The 16,198-nt window shown below is 40.8% G+C and overlaps 2 protein-coding genes across 2 annotated transcripts; one reads left to right on the forward strand and one right to left on the reverse strand.

Annotated features, from left to right (window-relative positions):
* Window positions 1–9,518: 9,518 nt before the first annotated feature.
* Window positions 9,519–10,851, forward strand: PRXQ (Thioredoxin superfamily protein). The gene is made up of 4 exons (XM_079002823.1): window positions 9,519–9,854; window positions 9,932–10,069; window positions 10,213–10,302; window positions 10,504–10,851. Exons 1-4 carry the CDS (start codon window positions 9,645–9,647, stop codon window positions 10,720–10,722), a joined length of 657 nt encoding a protein of 218 aa, XP_078858949.1. The 5' UTR covers window positions 9,519–9,644; the 3' UTR covers window positions 10,723–10,851.
* Window positions 10,583–13,568, reverse strand: LOC145054593 (putative flavin-containing monooxygenase 1). Its single transcript, XM_079002824.1, has 5 exons — window positions 13,122–13,568; window positions 12,784–13,024; window positions 11,828–12,006; window positions 11,388–11,737; window positions 10,583–11,290 (listed from the first exon to the last, which is right to left on the reverse strand). The coding sequence occupies exons 1-5, from the start codon at window positions 13,542–13,544 to the stop codon at window positions 10,948–10,950; spliced, it is 1,536 nt and encodes a 511-aa protein (XP_078858950.1). The 5' UTR covers window positions 13,545–13,568; the 3' UTR covers window positions 10,583–10,947.
* Between the last annotated feature and the right edge of the window lie 2,630 nt (window positions 13,569–16,198).

A 16,198-nucleotide genomic window follows, 5' to 3' on the forward strand; every position in this document is an offset into this window, starting at 1 on the left:
ATGGCCCTTAAACTTTGCTCCAGATGCACCCAATCGATTTAGGGTTCTTCTCAGAAGGCTAAAATGAACAATGACGGCCAATAAGTGCCTCTTATACGTCCCAAACCTGAACGGTTAGGGTTTTCGCCAAACAGCGCAGACTCGCCGAGTCCATATCTGGACTCGTCGAGTCCAGTCGCGAACCCGCGACCAGGTCTGCGATCCTACTCGGCGAGTCTAGGCTCCAACTCGCCGAGTCCCCTCTTAAAACACCCCCAAAATCATAATTATATTAATATTTGAAATTCCGGGCTGTTACATATTCAGATGATGGCTAATTGGCATCGCAAAGAAGCCTTCAGCAGCTGAGGACTGGTTTGGGTGGAGTCAGAGGTTTCCCTAGGGTAAGCCTAGGATGAGATAGTGATGGGAGCAGTAGTAGTAGAAAAAGGGACCTGGTGGAGTCGAAGTAGTTCTTGAGGAAAGTACGGATAGATGTGGAAGGTAGTATGGGCCCATACTATTGAAAGCAGAGGATCCGTACTCGATTCGAGAAAGGCCGAGATGAGACCGGGAAACTTGTAGTGTGTGCGTATGATCCCTCAGCAGTGATGAGTATTCTGATAATATTGCGATATGTTTTCAGTATGGTGACATTGCGAGAGAGACCAGTGGGCGGATCAGGCGCCAGAGAGGGATCAGGCTCAGGTTCAGGGGTCGAGCAGCTTGAGGAGCGGATGAGGGAGTTGATATCAGCTGAGGTTACGTGCAGTATCCTAGATCAGACTCCTGTGATCTTTGGCACAGTCAAGGAGGGTATACTGGAGATCTTGGATGAGAGGCTGGGAGCCTTTCGTACCGAGATAATGGCTTTGATGGGAGTGCGTACTATGAAATTTCGAGAGTTTAGAGCTTGCGGAGCTCCAGATTATCATGGGGCTAAGGACCGCATCGCTAGCAGCAAGTGGTTGGCCGATGTTGCCAACGCATTTCGTACGAGCCGGTGTCCTGAGGGGGACAAGGTCAGACTCGCCTCCTGTTTTCTGAAGGACAGAGCGAGGGATTGGTGGGAGGAGGTTGGTCATGCCATTGGTGATGATGCCGCATTGGACGCGATGACATGGAGCGATTTCTCGGCCAGGTTTAGGGCTGAGTTTTCACCGATTATTGAGGTGCAGCAGTTGGAACGGCAGTTTCAGGATTTGACGCAGACTACTGAGACTGTGGCGGAGATCACCGCCAAGTTCAGGGAGAGGGCCCTTCTTGTTCCGAGTATTTCGCGGATGAGGAAATGAAGAAGGCCCGATATCATGATATGTTGAGGGCTAACATCAGGGAGTTCGTGAGCAGGTTCGGGTGTAAGACGTTGGAAGATATGATCTCTCAGGCTAGAGAGAGGGAGATTGATTTGGAGCAGATCCAGAAGAGGAAGGCGGATGAGGTTCAGGTAGCCACAGGTTAGGGCAAAAGGCCCAAGGGGTCAGATTCGAGATCAAGGGATTACCAGAGCCGCGGCCGATGCGGGAGGTGCGGCAGGACGCACGAGAGTGCATGTAGGAGTGGTAGTGGTGGAGATTCGGGCTGCTTCAAGTGCGGCCGGACTGGTCATCTTAGCATGGATGGTACTGCTACCACCACCCATGGATCAGACTTGATATGTTTCCACTGCAGTCAACGGGTCCACAAAAAGGCCCAGTGCCCCAGTCTGTTTTCGGCAGGATGGGTGATAGCACCTGCCCCTGCAACTCTGAGGATCACAGACGGCTGTCACGGCCGAGTAGAGGCGCATGCGGTAGGAGGCAGGGCTTTTCAGATGACTACCATGGAGATGCGAGAAGCTACGGACGTTGCAGGTATGTGTCTTCTGTTTTCTGCTTTTTCTGTTCATGATTATATTGTTATGGTTCTGCATCGTATGTGGTATAAGTAATTTAGAATTGAGCGGCTTGCTTGTGATTTAGTTATATGCCATCTGCATACCTTGGGTAATAAAGTGGTAGTCAGGGGGTGGTGCCTTATGGAAGCAGGTTACTTAGGATGAAGTAACTATAGCATGCTTGCGTGGAACTCAGTAGTGACCCGCTAAATTTAGAAAGATGTTATTGAAGTGATGGATCGGTTAGATCCCTAACTATGGCAAGCTTGATTCTTCAGTAGATTGATTGCAGTATAGCAGAGAAGATTGGGAATTCTTCTCAAGCATTGAGAAGTGAGGTATAAGCAGGATCAAAGTGGGGGAGAACCCTCCGAGTGTACAATGGCAAGAGCACGCAGATCCATGATGAGTACTCGACCTCTGAGAAGGAAAAGAAATAGCACATCGATGGATGGGTTGATGAGTTCATGGTTAGGAGTTTGAGAAACTTCCCAACAGTTAGTTCATGTAATCAAGATGTTTGGTATCTGGTTGGAATCTCAGGATGGAGGATCGCCTGCAGGACTCGAAAGAGTTGGAATGAGGATCTTGAGAACGGTAGCATGGGATGCTTTCGTGTTAGTAGTCAGTGGCAGAGACAACATGTAAAGCATGGTAGAGCGGCGGGAGAGCCGCAACATTTTGCGTCAGCAAGCCAGAGGTAGGAAGTGTTGTAAGACTACGGGGTAGTCGTAGCGTTCACTAGCAGTCAGTGAGTATGGAAGGTGTTGTAAGACTACGGGTAAGCCGTAGCATTCTCTAGTAACTTAGTTAGCGGAGTGTGGGCGGAGGCCCGTATCTCCTAGTTAGCGGATTTTGGGCAAGGCCCTTATCTCCTAAGTGATCAAGGCGGGGATAAGGAATGGGTAGTAGATGAGAATAGTATAGTCGGGTGAGACCCATGGGCGAGGCCCGTATGAGAGTAGCAGCATAGGTGAGACTTGAAAGCAGGGTTGCTCAGTAGTGTAGTTAGGTGGGACCCGTGGGTGAGGCCCGTGAGTTTTAGTAGCACAGGTGGGACCTGGTAAGGACCTTAAGGTCGAGTTAGGGGGATTGAGGATCCCAGGACTTGTAGCGCCAGAATGGCATAGTAGAGGGGGAGGTATTAGGTAGCCTAAGTTTCCTCGGAAGTTGCTAGGAGCGACTAGAAGTTTGTGCTGGGACTAGCGACCGGTGGGAGCCGGTAACCCAGATATTGATAGATCAGTATGGACCAGGGTGGTCTCGGTTCATCCTGAAACCAGATAAGGGACAACAGAAATTTTCAGTAAGTGGCAGTGATGGTAAGCAGTCTATGGTGGAATACAGTTAGTTGATCGAGGGGTGCTATGCACATCACACCAGGTTGGATAATCTTAGAGGGAAGGGTTTGACCCTGTTGCGCAACTCTTGTATGAGCCTAACCGTTGCGGGGATGAATCTTTTACTCGAAGGATTATTCGAACCATTCGCTGGGAGGGGTGCTCAGCACTAAGTTATAGTTGTGAGAAGTGTCCAGCGGACACTGGCGGTAAAGACCCGTACTGGAAGTAGCGGGGGGTAATGGAGTTGGTGAAGGATAGGACCTTCACAGTGACAGAGGAAGTAGTTGGTTAAGGAACGTTGCCTTGGAAAGGCCAGAAATCGCACAAGGAAAGAAAGGGGTGAACCCCTAGGGTGTTCAGCATAAGTACTCGGGGAGTATCAGAAGGTTTGTCAGTTGAGTAAGTTGTGCTCCCAGAATGTTCAGGGTCAAGGTTGACCTGAGATTATTATTCGCAAGGATTAATGTTAGTCAGAATGACTGGGCAGAAGGCCAACAGAGGTAGCCAGCGGGTGTTAGGTTCCCAGGCAGAGTGTTGGAGGCAGATCATAGGTCAGTTGGCCATAGCGAACTTCGAGGACGAAGTTTAGTTTAAGTGGGGGAGAGTTGTAACACTCAAAATCAGAAAGGCTAAGAAAGGAAAGAAAACCCTAAGTCAGAGGGTCAACTCGTCGAGTCCATGGAGGAACTCAACGAGTCGGAGCGGGATCCGGGGGATCGATTAAGTAACCGACTCGGAGAGTCGGCAAAGAGGACTCGACGATTCCGGTCTGAAGAGGGAAACCCTAAATTTGGGACTTTGTGCACTATTTAATCATCTCATTCTCTCCCTTAGGGTTCCTTATAGCCTCTCTTATCCAGAATACGAAACCCTAAGCCTCCATTGTTGCACATTCAAGCTTTCTTGCCATTTTTGGGTGATTTGAAGGAAGAAGGAAGAGGGGAACCATTGGGGATTCAAGGATTGGCAGTATATCCAGAGTTTATGGGATTTGCCAGAGCATTTGAAGGTAATGAGACGTTACTTTCACTCTTTTGCATGTAGATCAACCTTTAACATGACATTTGGGGCTTTTAGGGCAAGCTTAAGAACCATTTTGAGTTAGAAGCCCAGATCTGAAGTTGCTACTTTAGATTTAAGTGTATCTTGGGCTAGAGAATCATAAAGCATCAGTCTATGGGTTTATTGTAAAGCCTCTTTGTCTTAAACCCTAGTTTGTAGTGTTTTGAGCCTAGATCTCCTTAGCTACACGTAAAGTTTGCCACTTTACATGAGGAATAGGCTTTAGAAGAGTGGATCTACAGTTTGGAGTCCATGCATGACTCAAAAGCCTCTGAATATATGAAGGACTGAATAGACTCGACGAGTACTTCGAGTGGACTCGGCGAGTAGTATGAAGATGGAGATGAACTCGACGAGTTGGATGAACAACTCGGCAAGTCTGTTGAAGATTGCCTTGGACTCAGCGAGTCTGTTCTTGGACTCGGCGAGTCAAGTCACGAAACCCCAAATCCTTCGAGTTAAGACCCGGATCAGTGAGTTGAGTGGGGACTCAGTGAGTTGGTCAAGACTGCACTCGGAAATCGGTAGACTCGGCGAGTCAGGGGATGACTCGGCGAGTCGAGTCGCAAATGAAAGGATTCTGAGCATATGAACTCGACGACTCGTCGGGCTGACTCGGCGAGTAGGGTCAGCCAGGAAGGTTGAATTTGACCAGGACTTTGACTTTGTCAAGAATGGACTTAGTTGGCTTCTAGAGTTCTGTTTGGATCTAAGTGTTATATGTATTGATATTGGTAGCTCGGGGAGCTAGTGGAGCAGTGGTTCAGAGAATTGTCAGTCAGCAGCAAGAGGATTATCAGCAAGTTCTGCAGTGCAGGTGAGTTTCCCTTTGTGTGAATGGGTCTAAGGCCACAATGCCGGCCCATGTAGATATGAGTGGGAAGACCCAGGGGTTAGCCCTAGGCACGGTATGCCAGTATGATAATTAGGACCAAGGTCCATTGATAGCGGGCGGGTGCCCAAGGAATGGTTTGCATGATAGAGTATACTTGTTGTCTGTGTGATACTTGTATGTGCCTGGTAGGGAGGTGAGTGTGGGCGAGGTCTCGTATCTCACCAATAGCAGAGTGTGGACCGTGTTCCACATCTCATTAACAGCAGAACAGGGGTGAGGCCCAAGTTAGGGAAATAGTGAGTGTGGGCTAGGCCCGTATCTCACTATCAGTAGGAGCGGGGACGGGGTTCCATGACTCATCAGTAACAAGACAGGGGCGAGGCCTTAGGACAGGGGCGAGGCCCAGTGACAGGCGAGGCCTAAGTGAAACAGATCTGTATCCGAGCGGGGCTGGAAGCCAGGCGGGGCCGTTGTAGCGGGCAAGGCCCGACATAGCGGGCGTGGCCCAGTATGTGTTGTATGTGTTGATGTAGGGTATGTGGTAGGTTGGGGAACTCAATAAGCTTTGTGCTTAAGGTTTCAGGTACTTCCGGTAGCGGAGGGAAGAGCTCGGGGTGATCGCATGGCAGACACCATTGATTAGTCAACCTGAGATGTTTTACTCTGATAATGAAAATATGTTTTGGAAATGATACTCTGAATTCATGTTATGACTTATGATATGTTTTTATGAATATGGCTTTGGTAATGATTTAAAGAAAATTTTTGGTACGGATTTTTGGGACGTTACAAAGGTAGTTCATTTTGGTGCAAGGAAGAAAGGAGCAAGCTTGGACCCAATATCTTCTTCACATTTATGAGTTGTCAGAGGTCAAAGGTTCATATCTTGACCTTTATTCTTGTTGTTTCAAGTATGAGCCCTTTTTGGATGTTTTGGTCTTGTTCTTGAATGCGCTTAGAGTTTGAGGAACTTCAGAGCTTGATGTGGTGCTCATTTGGTCATGAGCTTCTGAGCTAGTGAGAAAAAGGTCATAACTTGAGTGTTCTTAGCCCCATGTTTGAGTTTTGTTCATATTAAGGACTTAATGGACTTAGGGTTTTAGATCTTGTCTTATGGTGAGGTCTCAATGGATAAAGTTGGAAACTTTATCCATTAAGTTAGTGTGGAGAAGTAGATATGGAAGTATGAGCTTAGATATGAAAGGATTAAGCTCTTAATGAGAAAAATGGTGATTTTCCAGTGGCCACGGCGTGACAATGGTAGCCACGATGTGGCGAAGTAAAAAAATCCCGAATACATCATAATTGAGCAGTGTGTATATCATATCTGATTACTTATGGTTATGCTGTAACATCCCGAAATATCAAGAGTAGATTGGAAGGGCTAAAAGAGTAAATTGGGAAAGAGTGACTCAACGAGTCCATGGATGGACTCGGCGAGTAGAGTCGCGATTTGGTCGCGTGTTAAGTAGCCGACTCGACGAGTCAATGAGGTGGACTCGGCGAGTAGGCGCTGAGTGGAGAAAACCCTAATTCTCGGGGTTGAGCCCTATATAAAGAACATTATGTTTTCCTCCTAGCCTCTTTATCACCCCTTGAGTCCTAGAAACCCTAAAATCGTGGAGAAGCAGCATTGTTGAGCAAATTAGAGCTTGGAGAGGTGGTTATTGAAGAGATCTTAGAAAAGGAGAGGCTTGGAGCAAGGGGCTTTGCTTGGATTCAAGTTTCATTGTAGTTGGGGGCATTCTTTTGAGGTAATATCTCGTCTTTGAGCTGCTATTTCCTTGATGCATCATTTTGGGGGTATTAGAGATTATATTTGGATGTGTTGGAGTTTAGAAGTTAGATCTAAGGTTGCTACCTCAGATTTGGAAAGGAGAAGAGTTGGAATGCATGAAAGTCCCTGTGTTGAGTGTTGGATGAAGCTATCATGTCCCAAACCTTAGCCCTAATGTGCAAAATGCATAGATCTCTTTGGATTCACGTAAAGTTTGCCACTTTATGTGATGGATGAGTTGTTGGAGGCTAGATCTATGTTTTGGAGCAATTGCATGGCCTGGAATGCTTCTGAATGGATTCAGACCGGTGGTACTTGGCGAGTCACATGGGTGTACTCGACGAGTTGCTTCAAGATGAGCTGGAACTCGATGAGTTGGAAGAACAACTCGACGAGTTGGATGAAGATGGCCTGGAACTCGGCGAGTTGTATGAACAACTCGGCGAGTAGGTTGAAGATAGCCTTAGACTCGGCGAGTTTGTTCTTGGGCTCGACAAGTCTTGTCGAAGAGTCCCAATATTTTCTGGTCGAGTCGAGAATCGGTGAGTCAAGGGATGACTCGGTGAGTGGTGTGCGAGTGGACTCAGAATTGTTGAACTCGACAAGTCTCGGGGTGACTCGGCGAGTTAGGTCGCGGATTGAGGGAAGTTCTGAGTATGGGGACTCGGCGAGTCATCGGGTTGACTCGGCGAGTAGAGTCAGTCAGGGGTTGACTTTGACCTTGACTTTGACCAAGGGTTGACCAGTGCTTTCCAGGGGCATTTTGGTAATTGTTGATTATTGTTTTGAGTTCAGTGCATTGGTGGTTGTCCAGTGGTGGAGATCGTATCAGTGATCGGAGTAGCTTGGGTTATCTGTTCAGTCGGCAGTTTCGAGGTGAGTTATCCTCACTATATCAACAGGGTCTAAGGCACCAAGGCCGACCCTTATCGGATTGAGATCCGGGTAGTTGTTATTATGTTACTGCTTTGATATGTTTGCATCCTGTGAGTTAGGATGGTATATGTTAGAGACCTGATTGAGATCGGTATCCTGAGAGATAGGGAGATGCTGTGTTAGTGACCTGTTAGGTCGGTATCTTGGTTAGGATGGTGGTATGTTATGTGATCTGTTTGATCTGCTTGTTGACTGTGAATTGCTATATGATTGTATGTATATGTGCACATGGTTGTTTGGACTGGAGTTGGGTTGAGGCGGGTCCTGGTGTGTGCTGTAGGCCAAGATACCCAGGGAGGACCGGTTGTCCCGAAGGCCCAACGAGCGGTCCGGATAGGCTGTAGGCGCCGAAAGGGCGGACCAGACGTGCCGAAGGCTCGGAGAGTGGACCAGATAGACTGAAGGCCCGGTGCGGGAGGACCAGTCATACTGTAGACTCAGAGAGTGGACCAGGTGGATTGAAGGCCCGGGAGCGGGCGGACCAATCATACTGTAGACTCGATGTATGTGGATAGACTCGGAGGGTGGACCAGGTGGACTGTAGGCCGGTGCGGCGGACCAGTCACACAGTAGACCCGAAGTGCGTAGCTGTTCTGTGATTGGATACGTTATGGCATGTTATGCGTGTATGGTATTTGTGGTTGGTATTTTGGGGATATCTCACTAAGCTTTCGGGCTTACAGTTGTGGTTTTATGTTTTTCAGGTTCTTCAGGGGATCGTGGCAAGGCGAAGGCGTGATCGTACCGCTCCTCATGATTTTATAGTGATGTGATTCTGGGAACACGTTAAATGTTTTGTATTGAAAACCTTTTTGTAAAGATTTAATGGAATCAAGATATTTCTGAAAAATTTAAAATTGGTTGTATTTTTCGGTCGTTACATATGCATTTCATAGAGGCTAGCTGGTAGTGGAGAAGTGTGTTGTGAGAGGACTAGTAGGTGGTAGTCCTCTCACAAACGGTTTTTCTTAATAATGGATTTATAATTAGGAAGGTTTACCTTATTTAAAATGTAAATTTTTGGTTGTGAAAATGAGACGTTACAATAACTCACGTCATGCATCATAAGCAAGGAGCACAAGATCAATGATAAAAGGGATGAATGATTTTATGTTGGTTATACCATATGTTATTTGGTATTGCTGGCGGTTATTGATTTAGATGAGAGAGGGAGTTGAGAATAGAGAAGGTCGGCGACAAGAGAAGTCTGACAAGATGAGAGAAAGAGTTAGAGAATAGAGAAGGTTTGGCGGTAGAAGGATGTGAGAATTAGGGTTAGACGAGTGAAGATATTTTAGGAAGAGATAAGTGATTCAAGATTTTGCTATGATACCATAAAATCAAACGATTTTTCATAAGAAAAAATATATATCAGTCATACACCATTTTCAAATTGCTATACGTCTGATCTTAATATTTTATCGTGCTCTTAAATAAAAATGATGTATAATGAATACAAATTTTCAGCTATAGTGGTCATTTTGATGAGGATCATTAATTTTAATTCTTCTAATGATGTAGTTATTTTTAATGATAAGATTAGCGTTGCTTAAACCATGTTTAAACCACTAATTGCTTGTATTCCATAGTGAAAGAAGTGACAAAGGCAAACCTAGTCTTGTCTCCAGATCCTCATCCACTTTGGGATGCGAAGGGGATGGTCCGCGACCATCCACGTCAATTAGGAAAACCAAACGGATGTTTATGGCAAAGGCAAACCCACCCCACCCAAACCGATTTCGCTTACTTCTCATAGGCTGAAGAAATTTCGGTGAACCCAGCCTATCTATCTTCCTCACCTCTGAGTTTCCACTGCTGTAATCGCAATTCCTAAAAATGGCGTCTTTGGTAAAACCATCTCTTTCTTCTTCGCTTCCTGCCTGTAATGCTACTACTCAAACCCCCAAACAATACCCTTCTGCTAATAATCCCTTCAAATCTTCTCAATCCCATTTCCATGGGCTTAAACTCTCCCTTTCGATCCCATCTTCCTTCTCTTCGTTTACTCCTTTGATTAGCAAGACCTCTCCCATTGTTTCTGCTAAGGTACATTTCACTGATTTCTCGATCATATGTCTACTTCAATATCTCACACCTCTGTGTCTCCGTGTTCGCAATTGCAGGTAAACAAAGGGTCTGTGCCCCCATCGTTCACGCTTAAAGATCAAGATGGTAAAACTGTGAGCCTCTCGAAATTCAAAGGCAAGCCTCTTGTTGTCTATTTCTACCCTGCTGATGAAACCCCTGGTTGCACTAAACAGGTTCGAATCACATTTTCTTGTGTCAATATCCTTAAAGCAAAGATCTTTTCGAAGTTTAAACAACTATTTTGGAAAAAGTATTGCTTATTCTTGGTTACAAAGTATATGATTATATGAACAACGATTTGTTATGTAATCTACAGGCATGTGCATTCAGGGACTCTTATGAAAAATTCAAGAAAGCAGGAGCCCAGGTTATCGGGATTAGTGGTGATGATGCAGAATCACACAAGGTAATAATAATAAGATCAATCTCTAATGTTGCAATTTTATGTCACATTCCCAATTGAGTCCATTACATATTTGACTTTCTTTAAGCTTGGTAGATGTGTACACATATCAATTAGTACACCCAAACACATGTATATCCATAAGTTTGTTATTATTGTTTTAATGCGTAATGAAGTAACATAAGTTTGTTATTATTGTCGTAGGCATTTGCAAAGAAATACAGACTCCCATTTACCTTGCTGAGTGATGAGGGTAATAAAGTCAGAAAAGAATGGGGAGTCCCTTCTGATCTTTTTGGAACATTGCCTGGTAGACAGACGTATGTTCTTGACAAAAATGGAGTTGTTCAGCTTGTTTACAACAATCAATTCCAGCCTGAAAAGCACATTGATGAGACCTTGAAGTTGCTTCAGAGTCTTTAAGGATTTCAAGCTTTTAATTTTGTAATTTGTACAAGAATTATGTTGAGAATCATAAACAAATATCTATATGTATTTATTCCATATCAAGTTTTCTTTACATCCGCATATATATGAGCACTCTTTGAGTTATGGAGTACTCTTTTTATTTTAAGTAATCGCTAATGAACATTGGGAATTTAACAAATTATGTAAGTAAAGAATAAATGGCATAAACCACACAAATTTTCATATGTCATGTTCATAGTCTCGACTGTTGTAAGGGCTAAATGCTTCAGCCAACCAGCTCTTCTTCCTCCATGAATTCCATCCCATTTCTTGACATATTTCATCAGTGTGATTAATGCTATAAGTAGATATGCATGTCCTCTTGTAAAACCTTGTGGATTTCTTCATTATCTCCATTTCTGTGGTTATCTGTTCGAGCATCTTCTCTGTAGAAGGTAGCTCAAACTTATCATCAACCAAATTAGCTAACCATTTGCATCGAATCTCTGAAGTGTGAAGATTTGAGACACTTTCCACATAGCCTATGAACGCCATGTTTGGAATTAAAGGATGAATCGTCCCCCTGTCAACATGATCAACACATTTTTAGTATAACAGAGCAAAAATTGGTGATAATGAGGGGAAATTAATCGATGAACATTGAACGATGATTTATTTACCTATATAAAGGAAGCATTCCAGATGGGAATTGAAGGAAACTTTTGAAGGGTTCAGGTAAGATGTCTTTGAGCTTCTTTTTTCCATCATAACCAGTGGCAAGAATCACAAGATCGGCGTCTAATTTGGTGTTGTCATCGAATTCAACACCACCTTCCGAAAACCACCAGTTGGATGTTTTTTTGAAATTGATTTTGCCCTTTTCGACTTCAGGGAAGAATTTTTCAGGCAAGATTGCCATTTGGCATGATGCGTAGTCTTCCTCAAATGGGTGTTCTGGTTTTAACCCGTACTTGATGAGTGGAAGCTTCCATAGAAGGTAAGATTCGATAATCTTGGATGTTGTTTTTCTCTGTAAGTCAAGGACAAATTAGTCGTTAATTTGTAGTGAAATTAATAATATTAGATAATTATTGAAAATGGGGTTTAAATGTTTAATTACCATTGGGGAGATTAGGTTGCAAAGAAGGTCTCTGAAGATGCCTTGGTTGGGTCTTTGATGGAAGAATTGAGAAAATCTTGTGGAGTAGAATATGTAGAATGGTAAACCCCAGATCGAGTAATGTGGAACAGTCCAATGGAGAGTCCTCACCACCATTGTGCAAGCTTTCCCTTCTTCATCTTTAATTTTCATAAACATCAAACAATATATCAGTTTCATATACACAAAAATTTATGTAAAACTATGTGTTAATTCGGTATTTTAGGGTTTGGACGAATAATATCTGTTTTATCCGTTACATGATACTTTTTGTGACTAGGATTGGTGTAGATTGATTGGGGTTGTCGGAAATTAACTTTTTGGATATTTTGATGAATGCTAGTTCTTCTAAGTTTTTTACCTAATAATTTGTCTAATAGGTTTGGTAGCCTAATAGCCTTTATACTATATTTTTTTTATATAAACTACTTAATTAATAAATTGTCTAATAGGTTTGGTAGCCTTTGTTTTTTTTATATAAACTAATTAATTAAAAAAAGTCAACACTTAACATATATACACTTTAGGATAGACAACTTGAAGGGTTGTTTTACTAGGAAAAGGTTAAGACTTTTACAAGTATCTTTAAACTAGATAGTTAAAGAGGGAGAAAGCGAGTATTATTGAAGGGTTGAGAATTAGAGGTCTAAAAATGGAAAGTTTTTGAGGAGAATTCTTTAACGGTATGCCTTAAAATGGAAACTACAATGATAATTTCCCTTTTTCCCTTTTCAACTCCATACTTGTCAAACTTTCAAAATCAGCCAATCAACATGAACAAATAGTTTCTTGCTCCAATTTTAGTCGACACGTTTTATTATTACCAAATTAAACGATCCAACTCTTTAGTTAATTAGTTATACTTTTTTTTTTCTTAATATAATTATTAATTGTTAAATGAATGAATAATAATTTACCTTGATTAGCTTCAGCGCATTCAACAGCAAGATCAATGGCAGATTTTTTGTAGCCCACAACCACAACCTTCTTTCCTTTCAGAAGTTGTGTAGATTCTTGTGTGTTCAGTTTGCTGTAATCTTGAGAATGCATAACCTTTCCTTTAAATACTTCTGGGCCTTTCTTCATAGGAAACTTTGGTATTATGGGTATATCTCCATATTTCCCAGTACACACCACGATAAACTCAAATGAATACCACTGCAACACATGCATGCAACAACATTAATCTCTTTTCTGCGTGCAATCTAATACTATTAACATATATATTAAGAGAAAAAAAGGAGTTATAGTTAACCTGAATGGTGTCAGAGTTGGTATTATAAACAGCAACTTCCCACATGGGTTTTCCAGACATCAAACTTTGATAAGCCATGGTTTCGTGGTCACCTACGAACTTGATTTCAGTGACCTTTGAATTGAAGTTGATAAACTTGAATAAATCGAAGTGTTTGGCATAAGAGTCGAGATAATCAAGAATCTCAGCGTAAGATGGGAAACTGGAGTTATCGTCTGTTTGTGGCCAAGGGTAATCGGAGAATTGATAGTCACAACGAGGTGTTTGAAGTTTGGTTGTTCTGAAGGTGCAGTGTTTCCAAACACCACCGATAGAATCGGTGGCCTCAAACACCATTGGGTTGTGTTTGGAAAGCTGTTTAGCGGCGGCTAAACCACTTATGCCACCTCCGATAATGCCAACCTTAGAGAAGATGATTGCCATGAAGTTGAAGGATATGATGGTGATTGATTAAGATTAGTTGATGCGATATGTGTTGTACTTCAATTTCGAAGAGATGCGCATCGATATATATAGCTAAGGTGCATGTGCATCAAAAGTATAAGTGTTCATATTTGATCAGTTGGTCAAAGATATGCTTTGACTTCTACCGAAAAATATTAAAATATAGCTAATTTTAAAATACACTGTAGTATAGTAGTTGTAAATGGTAAATTAAATATTTAACCATTTCTAAATGCATAACTAATAAACTAATTAAGCTTATATAACCAACAACATTTGTAATCTAGCTATAGACAAACCAACATCTTTGAGGGTGTGCGATGTGAAACGATCGTACATGGCCCATGTTGTGGTGGGATCTAATTTTACATATGATTCAGTCCACTGCCTAGCAACCGATAATCCGATAATTCAAAGTCAAAACCTATGTTTTATTTGGATTCTAAGAGCTCATGCTAAAATTAAAATTGCTGTGTTTAAAATTAAAATTTGCATTTGGGCTAATGCACATTTGCAGCAAACAAGAACTTATATTTTGTTCGGATTCCAAAATTTCAAATTTACAACTACAAATCAATTGATGTTTTCCTTATTTTTGGTTTACTAATTCCACTAAACTCACCTCTTGTTTTTTTATTCCGCTTTTGTTTTTCTTTATTATCAACCAGAATTAAACAAGTAGGTATTCCATTATTCGTCGACTCTGAATCTGATGACATCTCATTTTTATATTCTTATTGTTGTTGTTGATTAACCAAGTAAGACAACAATTACACATAAACAGTTAAAGGAGACCAGAGAGCCGGAGTGCAATCAGAAACTATGAAAGCGTTTAAAATATATGAAAAAAGTAAGACAACAATGACACACTTTCCTCATTATTAATTACGAATTCTTTTCAAGTAAAGCTATCAACCCCATCTATGTTTTAAAATAGGGAGCTGATTCGTATACAACAATTTCTCTCCGTACACAACAATTGATGCTTTAAAATGTTGTATTGTACAACTATATAATGAATGAATTGTTGAGTATGACAAAAAACTATTGTGTACGAATCATTTCCTAAAATCGATTGTTTTTCTACTATAGTTATTGCATATAGTCTTGTTGACTATTCTAGTAACAACGACGTCTGTATACAGAAGTTTCTTAAAATTGAAGTTGTTAAAGTCATACTTACGGTCCACAATATTACAAGAATGACTAAATGGATTGACAATGATAACTTTTGAGGACGATATATTGGATAATATTTGATTATGATGAGTTTGTACCCAATTTTGTTTCCAAGAATACTAGAAGATTCTCATGATTAATGGTACTACTATGTAAGATTATATATATATATATATATATATATATATATATATATATATATATATATATATATATTATTGTTCTTTTATTTTAATTGTTTTTATAACATTTATCGACTTATCGTGGTATCAACGAATTTTGCTTATATATAAAAAAAATATACATTTAGGAGAAATTTTTTATTTTTCACACAAGATCCTTAAAATCTAGAGGACTCATAAGAGACAAATTAACACTTTAATTAAACTATTATAATTGTATTGCTAGCTAGCTAAAAGTTTCAAACTAATCATCAAGAGACCAATTAAGCGAGTAAAAGTTAAATTTATACTAATGTTTTATGGGTTTGGAAGCACATGGTTATTTTGGAGATTGAAGGAACATGCTTAATTATGAGGCTAATCAGGTTGCTTAATTACGATCAATTAAATAATATTAATTAATTAAGCTTATCTCTCTCCTTAATTTCAGAGCATCTTCAAACCATTTATTTCCTGAAGGTAGAATGGTAGATGCTCCAAAATTACACTGGAAAATACATGCCCCGTTAAGTAATTACCAACACAACCCATATGACTTTCATGGTGCTTGCAAAGCTCCAAGAAAATCAATGGAAATATGCAGGAAAAATCATGGATTTTAATTTCCTCACGACTAATCTTTGATTAGAAAGTTAAGTAACTCTTTTCTATGTTCTTACCTCTAGATTTTTGCACTTATTCATTAGTTAATTAATTAATTATATAGGAAAACTTAGAAGCAATGTAACACTTAGATTCAGGATCTCAGGTAAGTGTCAAGTATATATATATATATATATATATATATATATATATATATATATATATATATATATATATATATATATATATATATATATATATATATATATATATATAAATTAAGCAAAATTTAGCTACCTAGTAGATAGCTATGTCCAAGTTATATATATATATATATATATATATATATATATATATATATATATATATATATATATATATATATAATAAATTAAGCAAAATTTAGCTACCTAGTAGATAGCTATGTCCAAGTTATATATATATATATATATATATATATATATATATTGAACAGTGTGGTAGCATGGCTTAACTATTATTTGATGGGAACATTCTACCAAATCTCATGGTCTCTTTTCCATTGAAATTCCCTTAATTAAAAACCAACTAACTATGGTCTGCGTGTTCATATCATAAACCTGCAATGTCAATACACATGCATCCAGCCTGGTAAAAAATTTCTAATACACAGATTTACGTCAATTGTCCTCTGACTATTTCTTAACGCAT

This window comes from Lactuca serriola, chromosome 5 (genome assembly GCF_051521515.1).
Source record: "Lactuca serriola cultivar US96UC23 chromosome 5, Lser_US96UC23_V15, whole genome shotgun sequence".
Lineage (NCBI taxonomy): Eukaryota > Viridiplantae > Streptophyta > Magnoliopsida > Asterales > Asteraceae > Lactuca > Lactuca serriola.

Coding starts and splice junctions, on each gene's coding strand:
- LOC145054593 (XM_079002824.1), bottom strand. CDS start 13,544: ATGGCAATCATCTTCTCTAAGGTTGGCATTATCGGAGGTGGCATAAGT. Junction 11,738..11,827: donor GCAACCTAATCTCCCCAATG/GTAATTAAACAT, acceptor CTTGACTTACAG/AGAAAAACAACATCCAAGAT. Junction 11,291..11,387: donor GGAATGCTTCCTTTATATAG/GTAAATAAATCA, acceptor TCATGTTGACAG/GGGGACGATTCATCCTTTAA.
- PRXQ (XM_079002823.1), top strand. CDS start 9,645: ATGGCGTCTTTGGTAAAACCATCTCTTTCTTCTTCGCTTCCTGCCTGT. Junction 9,855..9,931: donor CTCCCATTGTTTCTGCTAAG/GTACATTTCACT, acceptor TCGCAATTGCAG/GTAAACAAAGGGTCTGTGCC. Junction 10,303..10,503: donor ATGATGCAGAATCACACAAG/GTAATAATAATA, acceptor TTATTGTCGTAG/GCATTTGCAAAGAAATACAG.